The sequence below is a fragment of the Nannizzia gypsea genome, genomic scaffold (assembly GCF_000150975.2).
Source record: "Nannizzia gypsea CBS 118893 supercont1.9 genomic scaffold, whole genome shotgun sequence".
In the NCBI taxonomy this organism is placed as follows: Eukaryota; Fungi; Ascomycota; class Eurotiomycetes; order Onygenales; family Arthrodermataceae; genus Nannizzia; species Nannizzia gypsea.
In genome coordinates this window covers 832,339-848,462 of record NW_003345193.1, presented here as the reverse complement: position 1 = coordinate 848,462, position 16,124 = coordinate 832,339, and the positions used below count along the sequence as shown (strand labels likewise).

At 49.3% G+C, this 16,124-nt stretch overlaps 6 protein-coding genes across 6 annotated transcripts in view; 2 read left to right on the top strand and 4 right to left on the bottom strand.

The window, feature by feature from the left end:
• Positions 1–290: 290 nt before the first annotated feature.
• Positions 291–1,049, bottom strand: MGYG_08568 (hypothetical protein; the record flags this gene model as incomplete). Its single annotated transcript, XM_003169611.1, has 1 exon — positions 291–1,049. One exon carries the CDS (start codon positions 1,047–1,049, stop codon positions 291–293), a length of 759 nt encoding a protein of 252 aa, XP_003169659.1.
• Positions 1,050–2,548: 1,499 nt separating this feature from the next.
• Positions 2,549–4,206, top strand: MGYG_08567 (PNS1; the record flags this gene model as incomplete). The annotated part of the gene is made up of 2 exons (XM_003169610.1): positions 2,549–2,791; positions 2,863–4,206. The coding sequence occupies 2 exons, from the start codon at positions 2,549–2,551 to the stop codon at positions 4,204–4,206; spliced, it is 1,587 nt and encodes a 528-aa protein (XP_003169658.1).
• A 336-nt stretch (positions 4,207–4,542) lies between these two features.
• On the bottom strand, positions 4,543–6,448 carry MGYG_08566 (VerA protein; the record flags this gene model as incomplete). The annotated part of the gene is made up of 4 exons (XM_003169609.1): positions 4,543–5,179; positions 5,285–5,638; positions 5,711–6,246; positions 6,314–6,448. The coding sequence occupies 4 exons, from the start codon at positions 6,446–6,448 to the stop codon at positions 4,543–4,545; spliced, it is 1,662 nt and encodes a 553-aa protein (XP_003169657.1).
• Positions 6,449–7,486: 1,038 nt separating this feature from the next.
• Positions 7,487–9,594, bottom strand: MGYG_08565 (carboxypeptidase S1; the record flags this gene model as incomplete). The annotated part of the gene is made up of 3 exons (XM_003169608.1): positions 7,487–9,030; positions 9,115–9,400; positions 9,454–9,594. The coding sequence occupies 3 exons, from the start codon at positions 9,592–9,594 to the stop codon at positions 7,487–7,489; spliced, it is 1,971 nt and encodes a 656-aa protein (XP_003169656.1).
• A 1,287-nt stretch (positions 9,595–10,881) lies between these two features.
• On the bottom strand, positions 10,882–14,398 carry MGYG_08564 (calcium permease family membrane transporter; the record flags this gene model as incomplete). The annotated part of the gene is made up of 5 exons (XM_003169607.1): positions 10,882–11,119; positions 11,187–11,350; positions 11,420–12,307; positions 12,373–14,156; positions 14,242–14,398. 5 exons carry the CDS (start codon positions 14,396–14,398, stop codon positions 10,882–10,884), a joined length of 3,231 nt encoding a protein of 1,076 aa, XP_003169655.1.
• Positions 14,399–15,147: 749 nt separating this feature from the next.
• The window catches only part of MGYG_08563 (26S protease regulatory subunit 8), a gene marked incomplete at both ends in the record, with an annotated part of 1,382 nt that continues 405 nt past the window's right edge, over positions 15,148–16,124 (top strand). The window contains 2 exons of the mRNA XM_003169606.1: positions 15,148–15,382; positions 15,456–16,014. Coding sequence (XP_003169654.1) covers positions 15,148–15,382; positions 15,456–16,014 — 794 coding nt within the window. The remainder of the gene's footprint in view (positions 15,383–15,455; positions 16,015–16,124) is intronic.

Below are 16,124 nucleotides of genomic sequence, written 5' to 3'. Positions count from 1 at the left end.
GATTTAGGAATAGAACTTAATTAGTTATCATGTGATAGCAATCTAGAGGATACAATCCATTTTCGATATCCAACTACCCCTTGATTTAGCGAGTGCGACAAGGTGACGAGCTACAAGGATGAGTAAGGCAGGGCACCGCGATAGACTGAGAATGAAATGGTCCGCAGGTAGACCTAACTAGTTAAGGTTGTTGAGCCAACCTAGCCATCCATGATCTGTGTGACAAATACGATCGATGCTCCAAAAAGTGTATAACTACACTCCGTACATTATGTGTTAATCCGTCTTTTCTAATACAGGGTTCCTTGTGCATCCCCAACTGGTGTCATCAATACATCAGCATCCTCAATGCGAAAACCCATCTCTCGAAACAGTCTCATTGCCTTCGATTCTTGGTGCTTGCAGAGCACCACCGCACACTTCTCCAGGTGGCCGGTAATGATCTGGTACACGAGACGGCCTTCTGATATCGGAACTTTCACTTCTAGCTCCATCAAGTGATGTCGGTCGGCGGCCACATCGTCGAACACAGCCTTGTATCCTTCGATCGTGAGATGCTTCCATTTTGGATTCAGATAAGGACCATATTGCTTGAGTTCATCCCAAGCAACCTGGGTGAAATTCTCAGCAAGGTCGATTTGTTTTCTGCTCCAAAGCCTTGATCTTTTGACATGGGACTGCTTTGAGCAAACGAAATAGATGTCGTCACCATAGCGGTCCCAAAGGCAGGTTACTCCGTGCGGCACATCTTTCGTGTCTTCACTGTGCCTAGCCTTTACAACAGATATCTCTCGGCCCCCTCTAGTTTTGGTCCTGAACATAAGACCCTGTGGCACGTAAACTGGGGGTTGGCTATCGTAGTAGCTGATCGGGTCCAGCTTGTCGGGATCACGGATGTCTTCACCAAGCTTGCGGAGCACGGTATTTGGGTCAGAGTCGCAGATGGACCATTGAAGGCTGATTTTATTTTTCACTTTAGCAATGACGGAAGGGATGGTAACGATCAATAAAACAAACAACTGGAGGTGAGTTGTTCCTTTTATCCTCATCCTGAAAGCTGGGAGTGCCTCTAGAACTGTAGGATAGCGGTAACTAAATAAAAGTTTAGTTATTTGAGGAGCGATAACACCATTCGACTAAAAGGTCATAACTACGCCAGTTATGCCGACAGCGCGGGACCGCTGCACTACTTATACACTTGATGGGGATGCTGCTCTGTGGTATAACTTTTCCCTCTGGCGTTACTAGCCAACGAGCTGATACCAATTCTGTTCGTTTCTTTTGCTGAATCTTGATGCCCCAAAAATGGGCCCCGTCCACACTTCAACAAGACTGAACATCACTCACGAATCATATCCCACCATCGTCGGTCAGACGTCGCCAACCCAGAAGATCCAGGCTTACAGTAGCAATCTTGTGCTCCCAAACCGCAAGCCGCCCATAAATAGTTAGCCACTGTGGGCTAGACCTATATTATCTCGACGCCTCAGAGCGTGTGCCCTGGCATACCAGCATTCTCGTCAAATACTCCGTAGTTATGTAATGCAACAGCCAGCGATAACTACTGCTTAGTATCCCTTTTGGTCGCATGGAGTGCGTGGTAGTTATCATCGCTGCCCACACACTAGATACCACAGCGAGTGACTTATTTAACTATCAGACGAAATTTAACGAGTTAGCTGCCGCACAGCGAAGAGTACGGAGTAAGATGTTGTAAAGCATTAACTTGTTAGCTTAGTCGTTCGACGCTCCTATTCCTCCATGTCGCAAACCAGGCTATCGGCTATGTAACTATGTGCAATGCCGCGCCTTGGCTCCATTTCAGGAGGCGCTAGGTGTAGCCATCAAGTAGGCTCTGCCTCTCAGCCGTTTATAGGCTATGCGGCTGTCTTTGGGTTCGTGTCTGGTATGGAGTACAACGATCTCCGGTGCTTCTGCGGCGTTTTCTCATTACCCCAAGGGCCCCCGAGGGCCTTCTAGGAAAGGTATGAGACTACACGCCTTCCTAGGGAGTTCAGACTTTTACTAGAAGAATTGTAATACAAAATAAGCCCAAAGTCCTAATAAGCATCAGCCGACCTGCGGGAAAAATCCCAGCGTGGATAGGATCCTCAGAGTGCCCTCATCCCCTGGGGGACTGCACGCTTCAGGCTTGTTCTCGGGGACACTGGTGCTGTATTTCGCTAGAATTTCAGAAGGATATACCATCATTCGATGTTGTACTAGTTAATCAACAGTCAACATTGTCGTGGTTGTTGTCGTCAAAGATCAAAGAGTGGAAACTCTTTTCATGTTTCATAATGCTTACCTAAGCAAGTGGCGAGCCAAGCTTTTTTCCTCTTTAACACGAGCCGAGGCTTTAAATTGATCTTGGCAACCTGCGGCTGATTTTCATCCTTCTTGCCTTGACTTTCTTCTTGACTTTTGCATCGCTTGCTTTGTGTTTCTGCGCCCTGCAGCGCTTTACTTTGTCATTGATCCTTCAGCCCAGCCACGCTTAGTTCGGTTGACTTGTTAGGTACCTTGTATCTCATTATATTTACGAGCAATGGGTGAAGCCGACAGCTACTTCAACCCCAGCGCTGGGAATGGCCAGCCGCCAGGGGACCAGCAGCACCAGCCCCCCCAGTACCAGCCCCAGTACCAGCACCAGCCGCAGGGCCAGCCCCAGGGTCAGCAGCAGTACACGCCTCAGCAGGCTGCATACGGCGAGCTTAGCGAGAAGCCGACGTTCGAGCAGGCCTTCAAGGTCGAGAAGCCCAAGTGGAACGATGTCTGGGCTGGCATTCTGGTATGTAGTTAACTGAAACTTACGGCTTATATGGAGTTGACCGGAGCTATCTAACAACTTGCTCCTCGCAGTTCCTCCTCTTCTGCGGCGGATTCGTAGCAGTGTCGGGCATCGCTCTTCGGGGTTATGCAACGACGAGGGACATCCAAGGCAGCGGCATCTACAGCGGGACAAACAACTTCACGCTCAATACGAGCACTCTCATTCTCTTCCTCTTTGTCCTTGTCGTTGCGGTTGTGCTTGGATACAGCTATGTCTGGCTCGCGCGCCTCTTCCCAAAACAGTTTATCTGGGTGACGGGCATCCTCAACATCTGTTGGGCCATCGGCACCGCCATCTTCTACCTATACCGCCACTACTGGACTGCCGGCATTGTTTTCCTCATCTTTGGCATCTTCCTTGCCTTTTGCTTCTGGACCTGGATCAGTCGTATCCCTTTCTCGGCTTTGATGCTCAAGACCGCCGTCGATGTGAGCAAATCGTATGGCCATGTCTACCTCGTCAGTCTGCTGGGAGGGCTGACGGCCACTGCGTTCGGAGCCTACTACTCCATTACCTTGGTCGCCATCCATGACAAGTTCCAGCCGTCCAGAAACAACCCGTCCTGTAACAGCAGCCAGGGCTGTAGCAGTGCCAAGGTCATCGGTCTGATCGCCTTCGTCACCTTTGCCATGTATTGGATCTCCGAGTGGCTCAAAAACACCATCCACACCACCATTGCCGGCGTCTATGGCTCCTGGTACTTCTTCCCGCATCATCTTCCCAGGGGTGCTACTCGCGGGGCAGGCAAGAGAGCTTTGACTACCAGCTTCGGCTCCATCTGCTTCGGCAGCTTGATTCTTGCTATCATCCAGTTCCTAAGGCATCTCTGCTCTATCGCCAGGAACCAGTCAATGCAGGAAGGAGGCATCGGAGGGGCTATTGGTTACGCAATCTTTTGTATCCTTGGATGTCTCATCGGCCTCCTTGAGTGGCTCGCCCAGTTCTTCAACCGTTATGCCTTCTGTCATATCGCCCTCTATGGCAAGGCGTATATTCCCGCGGCCAAAGATACCTGGAAGATGATAAAGGACCGTGGCTTCGACGCCCTGATTAATGACTGCTTGATCGGGCCGGTCCTCTCCTTTGGTGCACTCTTCATTGCATATGCATGCGCCCTCCTTGCATACCTATATCTGCTCTTCACTGACCCGGCTTATAACACTGACGGGAAATACACGCCCTTCGTTGTCGCATTCTCTTTCCTCATCGGGTTTCAGATTGCAAATGTCTTCACGACCCCATTGTCTAGTGGGATTGACACCATCTTTGTGGCTGCTGGCTGGAACCCGCAGGTGCTGTACCATGAGCACCCAGAGCTGTATAACGAGATGGTCCAGGTCTATCCCAGGGTGCAGCAGATGATCAGGCCCTGAATTGCCTGCCGTCATATCTCCGTCTGCCAATATTTGCTGCTACTATATATAATATGAAATACACGAGACCCAAGGAAACGGCCAGCTTAATATGAAGAAGGTAATGCGATGCTGGCTCAAGGATTAAACGTTAGGCGGCTATTTCATATGTTCTATTGAGTTCTGCTTTTTCTTATTTCATTTCTGTTATAATACTTGTTTTCAACAGACTACTCTAATATCCAACACAGATAGCTACAGATTAAATGAATACTACAGGGCTTTAGTGCCATACACGGCACCAATATATAAGCCTATCTAGGTAGATGTTGTTACCGCTTCCAGCCCGGTCATTGATTACCTAAATCGTACCCTTACCGGCAGATCGTGTTTGATTACACCGATACCCTCTCCACACCTATAAGCACGCTCACCATTAACAGTCTCTTGTGCCGTGGGTGCCACCCCTGTCTTGTGCATCATATCCCACAGTGTATAATTCACCTCGAAATCCAGCTCCCGCACTGTTAGCACCAATGAAAGTTTTATCTCCAACATTGCTAGTTCCTGGCCAATACATTTCGTGTTCCCTAGTTCAAACGGACGCCATGCATTCTTGACAGGGTACAGAGCATCACCTTCTGGGACCAGGAAGCGTTCAGGTATGAATTCCATTGGGCGGGGCCACAGGTCAGGATGGATGTGAGTCATGGTGGGGACTGTTTGGATGAGACAGCCAGCGGTCGGATACCTGACTCCATCGAGCGAGAAGTTGAAGTTGGGGCTGCCCTGGCGGAGGGTATTGGCTAAGGAGTGGATCCTCAACGTCTCCTTGATAACAGCCGTTGTATAATGCAGCTCGTTTATCTTATAAGCGTTCTGCTGAAGGACCTTTTTAGCTGCTTTGGGGTCTGACCCTAGCACTTGGTCGTGCTCAGCACGCAGCTTGTCAAGGACGCCCGGATATTTGATTATCTCGTAAAAGACCCAGCAACTATAATTAGTAACTAGTTAGTTAATTGGTTAACTACTTAGCCAATGAACATTTCGGCGGCTAGAGGGTTTTTGAAATCTTGTTTTGGACTTGGGAAACACCAACATTGTTTGCGCTGTGGTATCATGGCCGGCAAAAAGAAAGGCTTTTAGATTCGCAACGATGACATTCATCAGCTCAGCAGTCGGCTCCTGTCCGCTTTCTTTTAAATCTTTGATAGCAAGGTCTATGACTGTTTTCTGATTATTCGAGTTGAGTGTTTCCTGGAACCTCGACTCTATCTGCGGCAACAGGATATTTCTCATGACCGCAGCATTCTGTGATACGACATGCTTGAATGCCGGGGTAAGCCGTTCAAGCCTGTTCTTGATATTCTTCAACTTAACCAACGGAATTAGACTCCTCAGAGCTGTGAGCAGCGGCCCCGGTCCACGTTCCTGCTCATGAATCTGCAAATCGCTATTTCCATTAAATATTGTGTCAGATAAATGGACAAAGAGCTAAAAGTTTCCCAATATTTACGGGGCTTACAGCGTAAATTTTGCAATGACATCAAACGTCAGGGCAACAGCTCTATCGTAGAGCGTAAACATATCACTCCAGTTGTGACTATTCGCATCTGCAGTGTCTTTCAATTTCTGGGCAAAGATAAAAACCTCCTCCAAAATGGCGGGCATGTTGTGGATAACGTTTCTAGAAGAAAATCCAGGGTTCAGCCGGGAGCGCCACACTTTATGACCTGCCATGTCCATCGATATCAGGTCAATTCCGTCTGTCACCGGGGTCAGCGCCCATCCGAACATGGGATGCCTTGGCTGGGGTGTTTCCTGTGTAAGCTGCGAGCATAGCTCGGGGGCAATGACCATGATTATGGGCTGTGCCATAAAGGGCCACATATCAAGATATACCAATGGTGGGCATTTTGTCGCAGTGGGGAAATATTGCTTCCAGTTCTGCACTATTTTGGCCGATGTATACGAGCCATGAGCATCGCGTGGAAGCCCTTTTCTTAGGCTCCAGAAAAATGGAAGGTGGCCGAATAATGACGAATACGGCTCAATAATGGGCTGGTAAGAGGCTGTTAGCTAATTCCTTCACATTTGGCGTAACTACTAGTTAGTTTATGGTACATACAATTCCTCCGGCCTTCATTCTATAAAATCTCTGCCGAACCAAAACGGTGCGGGCAACAAGATGCAGCAGTAGCGCGACGCCCACAGCAAGCCCTGTGGTAGCCACAAGGCTAAATGTATCGTCCGTAAGCATCATCCTAACCGGCTGTCACTATATTTGACCAGATGCGATGTTGAGAAGTATTTTTGCCTCTAAATAGCAAACTAGGTAGGAAGTGATACCCTCGGTCTCGTCGCTGGGTGAGTTATAGTTAGCCAACAGATTATTCAACTGGCCGTATATCCCTTAGAAAAATTGCCATTTATCATCAGGCTGCTAGTTATATATAGTTAACACTAACCAGTATTTGTAGTTGGTTGGCATCTTTAAACCCGGTAGTTAACTCCGACGGGACTACATATAGCTTTGTGACATGCGAGCAAACTCCGGCTTGGAGAGCATCATGAGCACGGAATACCTAAGTAGGCAGTTATGTGTCAAATCAAGCCAGGTCTTCGGACGGCGTTACGCGGAACTTTTGGTTTAGAGGTGAGACGGAGATAGTTAACTCCATTCAACACTGAGTGAAGAAAATGGCCATCTTACTCCGCCTCACCGTAGTTCACGACCTCCTCTTATTCAATCCCATCTACCACTAGTTATCTTCACTAGAACTGATCAAAACTGATGCTTGGTAGACTTAATGGTGTGTCCGGACCTGAAATTAATGGCGATGACCCAGAGCCCGTCCTGGAACAGTGAAACGCCGCGGAAGACCGGCTATCTAGCCCGCGCTGGGTCCCTTTAAAGGTGAGGACGCACCAGAAGATAAAGGGCTCGCCTCGCTGCTCCCCAGACATAGGAAGAAGCACCCTTGTGCAGGATTAAGATGTAAGCGTAGACAGTAAATGAAGCCTGTAAAGATAAACTGTGCTTAATGCTTCACTTTGGCCATATGTTTAAACGTTCACTGATAAGTACTGTGAAGGAGTGTTCCATAACTGGTCAACTACCTAGGTACCTAACTACCTAGTTAACTGACTACTAACCAACGCTTATGATATATGGGGAGACACTCCGGGGGTCGTTAACATCCCGCCCGAGCGCTGGACGACTATTCCCCTCGTTGACGGATGGGTAGTGTCACTGTTCTGGTTCCAACACGAGTAAGAGCAACTACCCACTACCCACTATCTACAGCAACAACTCCATGGCAGTAGCAACAAGAACAGCCAGGAATGCTGCAGTATATACGTACCCGCGAACAGATAGTGCTGCAGCAGTTCCAGGCATAGGGGTGGGGGTGGGCTCGCCCGAGCCAACCACCTCGGGGAATAAGGAGGTCGAGTTAGAGTCGACAATTATCCAGCTACGGATTACAGCAGTACCGTTCTCAACAGACTCGATCTGTGCCTTGGTGCAGGTGCTAGTGTCCAGAATATGGCAGAAGTGGACATGTTGTGGTGGAGGTTCATTCTTGAACACAAACGAGTCCGCAGGGCCTGATGTGCCGTAAAACTTACCCCCGTCTATGCGTGAAGATGTGTCCTTCGTTCCGGTGGCGATATCCTTGTTGAACAGGGCACGGTGGAATATCTGTAGTGCAGTCTCGGGCTGGTAGGATGGCACCTCATGGCCAGCCTCGTAGACACGAGCGAAGGAGAGGTTGCCATACTGCCTCACCTGTCCACCGATATAACTGCTGTTGATCTGTATTCCCGCGTAGCCCGCATTGTGGAATTCCTGGGTGTCAGTATAGTTGATCCCCAGACTCGAGAGCTCACCACCGAACCAGTTGCACGCATAATCCCGGTCTCCGTAGACAAGCGAGACCTTGATGCCGTTCTCTAGCAGATAAGCCAGGTTCTCCAGCCATCCTGGTCGTGGGTAGTCACCAATGGCGCGGAACGCCCTGGTTACAACATTGTTCGACTGCGTCCAGTTGAGTGGCACACCTAATGCAGCCTGCACATGCGGCTGGTTTAACCAGGCCATGTAGAAGGGGGCGGGGAACGGGCTGGGGTCGAGCTGCCCAATGTCATAGTAGTTGCGACCGGATAATTCGAGGTAGGGATCTCGAACTTCAGTGGAGCAGAATGTCTCTGCATCCTCGCAAACAGCGTTGACGGTTGAGTTGATGCCGAGATTCTCTGGGTCAGAGGCAGAAGAGAGAGCACGGCAATAGTTGATCTTGTCACGACAGCCGCCGTCGCGGTAGAGGGCATCCAGCATCCCTTCATGGACACTAGCGTTGACTGCTTCAATGCCGTAAGTGTTGTTGTATGCCATCTGTGGGTATGCGGGCCATTGGACAAGACGGTCTATGCATCCATTAACGATCATGAGAGTGTCAAGATGCAGCACATGCATGGTTCCCTTGCTTCCATGCCACGTGCCATTCTTAATCTTCTGGTTTTGTTCCTCGAAGAAGGCAGTAAAGGCAGGGCCATAACGGCCGCCATAGGATTCAGTAGCAATGCTGATCTTGTTGTTCCTGGGGTGGTAGCCTGGGAATTCCTGGAACCAGACCTGAGCAAAGTGCCAGAGAGCCATGGCAGCATGCCTAGTTCCCTGGGAAGTGGTGTTCATATTGCGGCTAGCATATGTGCCAACCAGGAAGGTAGCATTCTGCTCAGGGATTGGGTCTCCAGGCTCCAGCTTGGTGATCTCATCTGTGACCAGGTTCCTGGTGAAATTTGACAGGGTGTCGTAGGACAGACCGACCTGCACCGGCTGGTCTATATAGAGCATATTGACTAGCCATGGGAAGATACAATATCAGCAAGATTCAATAGCTACTCGGCGAAGGCCCGATAACATACCTTCGTTGTTCCAGGAGTGAGGGTTGAGGCGAGTCGAATTAGAGTCCGGATTGACAAAGCAAGGCCCGTTCTCGGTCATCATTCCGAACATCGACGAGCTACCGGGACCACCGTTCATCCAGATTCCGAGAGGAGCATTTTCGGGGTCCTTTCTCGCCTCAAAGAACCAGAAGAAGGTGTTGATGGGGTAGTTTTGCTCGACCCCAAAGTCGCTGAGCGTTCCTGGAGGGAGATGGACATATCCAGCGTAGGACTTAACTCCCTCGGTCGTCTCACAAAGACCAGGCTAGTTGATGTCAGTTACGGTTACCTCACATAGAGTCAATGCTACTGACGGACCTCCTTGTAAGTGATGCGAGCGCCGCTGCCAAACTTCGATTCCAAGACGGTGACTCCCTCCGGCTTGGGCGGGAACTGTGCTTGCGCCAGCGGGCCGGCAGCCGCCAGCAGGCAGACTGCCACTCCGGAGAATGACACCATAGTCGATGCTTTGAATAACTAGTCTGTTATCAGGTATCGCAACAAAAACGAGAGTGGTATATTAGGCGTCAGACGCACACTGCTGCCTGGCTCTAGGTCTGGTCGTGTGAGTGTCCGTCTTTTCCTTCTCTGCCGGCCAACGCAGAAACGCCTCCATATTTAAGATACAGAATCCATCCAAGCAGACAAATGCTGAAACCCCGCATCTAAACATTGCCCCGGCACACCTCGCCCGGGGAAGCCGTATTTTCTGTGGCCTGTCCAGCACAAGTCAACTAGTTCGTTATTTTGGGCATGGATGTGGTTTGTCCTTATGTCCCAGTGATACGAAGCGGCCGGGGAACTCTGCAGGGACAAGGGATAGAACCACCAAAATCAACTTGTCATCATGCAAAGGGCGTCGATCCCGGGTCTGGGGAAAATACACCACCCGGTTTCCAGTGACGAGAGTGTAATCAAGCTCCGAAACTAGTGGCTTCGTCCTAACATAGCCAGTTATCCTGTATTACGCGATTCAGGGTCCATGGTGTGCCATAAGTGAAGCCTGAAACGACGCAGCCTCTGCCAGCATCATCAGAAGATGCAATTTGACGGAGATACGGAGTACTCTGTGTCATAACGAGGTAACTAACTCAGACAGGGGGGGCTCCCAGTAATTATTCAAAGATCCATGGCTGGATAACATCGTTGTTAACACAACCAGTTAAACTAGTTAATCATCGCGTTCGAGGGGTCAACCCACTGAGGGGCGACATATCAAGATTTATTTATACCAATGATCCCAATTCTGGGACGCTTTTCGATTCATGATGCTGATGCCGATGCTGAAGGTTCGGAAGGTGCGGAAGGTGGTGTTTAAACCCACGAAGCCAGGTACTACAGCGTCGTTAACTACCACCTAGTTAATATGTAACTAGGTACGGAGTAATCTTTTGAGTAATAGCGCAGTCACGTTAGTTATGTGTGATTGAAATTGGCCAATAAAAAGCTTGAGACCTGAGAGTTAAAAGTAAGTTGAAACTCGAGGGCGCTACGGAGTATAACTACAACGTCATGCATTTCCTGCAAGCCAGCGACACGAAGGACGGTGCGGTGATCGACTAAGATGTTTAGTTATCTTATAACCAACGACAAACTAAAGAAAAAGAATCAGTCTGAGAATTATGTACTGAACTATGCAAGTAGGCAGTTTATATCTCCCGCAACAGAATGCAACATAGATAAATGGGAATAGGCTAGCTCCTCTCCCTTCTGGCTATATACTCCGCCAAACAACACCCAAAATCCTCAACCTCTGACCTGGAACGAGCCGTCATCATTCCTTGCCACGCTGAGTGGAATAGATTGGACTTGCCGGGCGCCCATCGTGCTCAGACTGGATAGGTAAAACCCCATGACAACAAAAATATATGTAAGGAGCAGGATAGAGCCTTTGAAGTAGTTGCTCTTCCCTTCGCCGTAGACGTAGGACAGTAGAAAAACACAGAGGATGACGGTGATCATGTCCCACTGTGGAAATATCAGACTAGATCATGAGCAAAAGCTGTTAGCAGAGAGCCTCGTAGATAGTACCTCAGCAGGGCTTGTCTCACTTGAACGAATGCTCCAGAAGGTCCGAAGGATTAAATATCGAGGTATGCACAGCACTGAAAAGTACTAAGGCCGGAATTTGTAATAGGCACACTTGAAGTGCATACGCCGAACCGATTTCCATGGATAGAGCGATATTCCCGTTCATTGCGAAAGAAATGGCATTCTACTCCCGTTAGTACTTATGCTCTCTCATAAAAACGTATGTCATCGTCTGCAAAGTAGTGAAACGTACCAAAAACTCGGTAGTGTTGGGAACCAAAGAAAATAGGGTAATTCCAAGGAACTTTTCATCAATGTCGTAGCTCTGCAGCACCACATCAACTGTATTCACCAGAATCTCGGCAATCACTGCGTACAGCAATGTCGCGCCTAGTAATATAACAAAACTTTTGGTTTTACCCCAGTTGGGTGCATCATGTCCGTGTGCCTCTGCGTGAGGTTCTGTAAACACTCCCGCCTCCTCTGGGTGGCCTATTATGGGGGTCCCGGTGGTCCCAACCGGAGTCTTGCTTCCAGGCGTACCCGCTACGTGTCGTGTGCCGGCTGCATCCCGGGCAGCAACTGTGGCCGCAGTTGCTGCAACTTCGGTGACCTGGCGCACCAGTTGGTCGTTTTCTTCTGCAGTCAAGGAGGGAATCTTCATATTATATGGGCTTTGGTATTTATGCTTATCCTTGGGGGGTACAACATGCACAGTCGTACCCTCACTCTGGTTTATGCCAGCAGTCGACTGCTCAGATCTTGGAACCAAACCAACTTGTTTCAAAGACTGTCCAAGGATTCGGGCATAGAGCTGAGAGTCCCGTATGGAACCCTTGAGGCTAGTACTGCTGTGCGCATGGTCAAAATGAGAGTGAGAAGCCGGCCTATGGGCATCTGAATGCGGTTTCTTCTCATCGGCATCTGTGGACCAGATGATGGCAGCGTGCGTCCGAAGGGTGAACCAAAGACCAATTATGTAAGACAGGAACAGAAGAACGGCAGCAAAATAGGAGTATGGCTGTACTGCCTTCATGAAAAAATCATCATCAACAGCCGGGACTTGGGAGAAGTAACAACGGCGGCAGTCTCTGCCCCCCGATGGTTTAATATGATTGCAGGAATGGCAGTTCAATTCGTGCTAAAAGAAATCCATACTGTTAGTCGGGTCAGTTCCGATAAACGGATGTAATTTAAGGTTCTTACTCTGCCATAGATTTGATAAAAGAGAGTCGGGCCAAAGGCAGCAATAACTGCAAATAGCAGCATTGTCGACGTCACACCGGCTGACTTGACATTGAACCTCTGGGTCTTGCGGATGATGGCTCCGAAGCACATGGATACTCCGGGTAAAAATAGGATACCAGCGAATATACTGCCGATAATGCTTCCTTCAACGAGCTGGGCTTTACCCTGTGAAAGAGCGATGCAGTATAGATATACCTCTACCAAGGTTGAAAAAAAGGCGTTGATGGCGGCACCCAGGCCCATGGAAGATTGTGCAGAGATGGAGGCAACCGCTTGTCCGATGAAATAAGCTAGCGGCGTTACAGCAATTAGGGCCAGCACAAAAATCAGGCCGGGATGAGTGATGAAATTATCAGTGGGAAAGATCTTGCGCAAGACGTGGAAGTCAAAGATGACGAAGATGACAACGGCCAGCAGGTTTATAAGGAAGATGTTGGTGCCATCAACTGTGTATTTCCAATATTTTAAACCAGCTGCACGGTAGGTACAAAGGAGAATCGAGGATGAAGGACCGGACTGGAGCCTGGTGTATGTACTATCAGAGTGAAAGGAGAGGGCAAGGGGATGTCGACGAAGATGATGAAACAAGATGACCGTAACACGGCCCATGGGTATCCAGAAAACGAGAATCCAGCAGACGAGAGAGACTGAGAGTAGCAGAGGGCCAACTAGGAGGTAGAAGAAGATGTAAAACATGACTCGGCCAATGGTCCACTCGCCCCGTCCAAAAAGGCGGCGTTTGGTCTTCGATATGTCGCTATCGTCTGAATGGTGCCGGCCAGTTCTACCCAGCAAGCTGTCTCGCTCGCTGGCAGAGTCCATGCTATTCCTCCGTCGCCCTACTAGCGAGCGAGTATTTGAAACAGGGCCAAAAAACAAACCCCCACGTTCAATGTCACCGCTCTGCCACTGCTCGTACTCGCTGATGCTTCTCCCCTCGCCTTCATCCTCTTCCGCATAATTCTCGTCAGGCTTTAGACGAACCATCGCGCCAAAGGGGTATAGTAGGTAGCCAGAGAGCCCCCAGAACACCCTACCATATGCTGAGGAGTCTGGTGAGAAACCAATAACAAAACAAGCAACGGCACCGATCAGGGCTGCCAGGGCTAGCCACCAGCCAAATACCACTGTCCATAAAATGTTGGCCAGAAAGAGCCAAGGGCTGACACGCTGTCCCGGTGCTGAATGAATATCCCCTTCTGCAGTTTTTTCAACTGACCGGAGCTTCTTGTACAATGCTGGCTTCCAAATTCTGATACCGAACGGGTGAGTCTCATTTATGGCTTGTTGTCTGTCTTTGAGGGTAAAGCTTTCGGCGTCGCTGGCATCGTCATCATCAACACCGTCACCACCATCTACCATTTCACCAAGATCATCATTTTCATTCTCTTCATCCTCGCCAGCCTGGCTTCCGCTAGCGGTTGGGACATCTTGATGTTCGTCCTCAGAATCTACTCGGGTGAGCAGTGTTGACGGTAAGACACTTCTCCGTCGAAGAGAGGGGTGCTGTCGAGCTGTGGACCGACCAGAGAGAGCTGGCTGCCTCAGGGACTTGTCTTCTACTTCGTCCACATCATCGTCAACCGAGAACTCTTGGCCCCTATGTGGTTTGGAAGAGACACGACGTAGGATTGCAGGTTTCTTGGGTGTCCGTTCTGAGGACATAGATTCGATCAAGGGAGATCTCGACGGGTCATATGTGGAAGACTCGCCGTAAGAGCTACCAGATGCACCTATAGAGCCTGTTATGTCGTTAGCGCCAAAATAACTAAATGTCCAGCATAGTAAGTGTCATAGTAACTGTTCAGAAAGTGGTGGCTGGCAGACCATAAGTATATCCGTTCCGACTCCTCACAAGCTCTTCAGCGCGTTCACTCTCAGTTCTAGTGATGGGAGCAAACTGTCTCGGGCTCGAGGCCATGGAAGATGACTGTTCCGGGCTGTTCCCCGTATCATCGTGGTCATCCGCCGCATGAGATGCCATGGCTATGGGTAGTACCGCAGAAGTCGAAGTATTTCTATATCGGCTGCTTCAGAACCAGGAGATCGGAGCCAGCTATTCCACACGTGCATCCAGCGCTATTCATAGCAAACCGCCGGCACCAAGGAGGCAGCACGCGTATTTCTTCCCTGTGAAAACCAACAGATGTTAGCTTGGGGTTTGTTTCCCATTGTGTTGCTTCGGAGACAAGGAGTGATACCAAGCACAAAAACCACCCTACCACCAGGTGCCCCTCAAGAACTGCAGATAGAAAAGAAAGTCGAAAGTGCCCGCCAGATACCAGCTCAGCCCAGGCCTCCCTTCTTTTATATCAGCTCGTCTTGGTTCTTAATACCTTCACAGTCGTTCGTTCTCGTCCTGCAGCTGACTTCGACCTTTGCGGATGTTTTGCCCTTTGCTTTTTTTGTTCGGTAAAACGAAAAACGTGACCGAAGCAGATGACTGCTTGGTAATATATTAGTCATAGCTACGTTAGTCATTTGTTAGTCATAAATTTTACATAATGTTATATTAGTCATCAAGAGCTTTCTCAGTTTATTCTTCATCGTTGCGAACATGCAACGACATCAACATCAACCTCGACGACGACGACGACAACGACGCTTCAACGCGGACACCACCGTGAAAACACCTCAGAAGATTCCCCCATACTTCCTTACTGCTTTTGTTCTGTGTTTACCTACCGTTAGCCTAGTCAAATAGGTCCAAAGACAGACCTCCCTCCAGTCGCCATGGCGCTCGACAGCTATTACCGAAACAAGATAGAGAGCATGAAGCTGGAGATTATTCAAGGGCAAGCTGTTCTCAGGCGGTTAGAGGCGCAGAGGAATGACTATAACTCAAGAGTAAGGTTACTGCGGGAAGAGCTAGGTCTTCTGCAGCAGCCAGGCTCCTATGTCGGCGAGGTGGTCAAGGTCATGGGCACCAAGAAGGTCCTAGTCAAGGTCCACCCTGAAGGGAAATACGGTATGTCTGCTGTCGAACCAGCATGTAAGAGCTGTTTACCATGTTCTGGGTACTGACGAGATAATGTGTCCAGTGGTGGATATTGCGGACGGGGTCGACATAGCCAAGCTGACCGTCGGAAAACGAGTGTCTCTCCTGTCCGATACGTATAAGTTAGAGAAGATGTTGCCTTCCTCTGTCGATCCTCTAGTATCCTTGATGATGGTTGAAAAGGTGCCAGACAGTACCTATGATATGATCGGTGGACTAGATCAACAAATTAAGGAGATCAAAGAAGTTATCGAACTAGGTCTCAAGCACCCGGAGCTGTTCGAGTCCCTCGGAATCGCGCAGCCCAAGGGTGTGTTACTTTACGGGCCTCCGGGGACTGGCAAGACGCTGCTTGCGCGAGCGGTTGCACATCATACAGATTGCAAATTCATCCGAGTCAGCGGCTCCGAGCTTGTACAGAAATATATTGGTGAGGGAAGTAGAATGGTTCGAGAGCTCTTTGTTATGGCCCGAGAGCACGCTCCAAGCATCATATTCATGGACGAGATTGATAGCATTGGTTCCAGTCGAGTAGAGGGGAGCAGCGGTGGAGATTCGGAGGTCCAACGCACCATGTTGGAGCTTCTTAATCAGCTTGATGGGTTTGAACCAACAAAGAATATCAAGATCATCATGGCCACCAACAGGCTGGACTTACTTGACCCAGCGCTTCTACGGCCCGAACGGATAGACAGAAAGATTGAATTCCCAC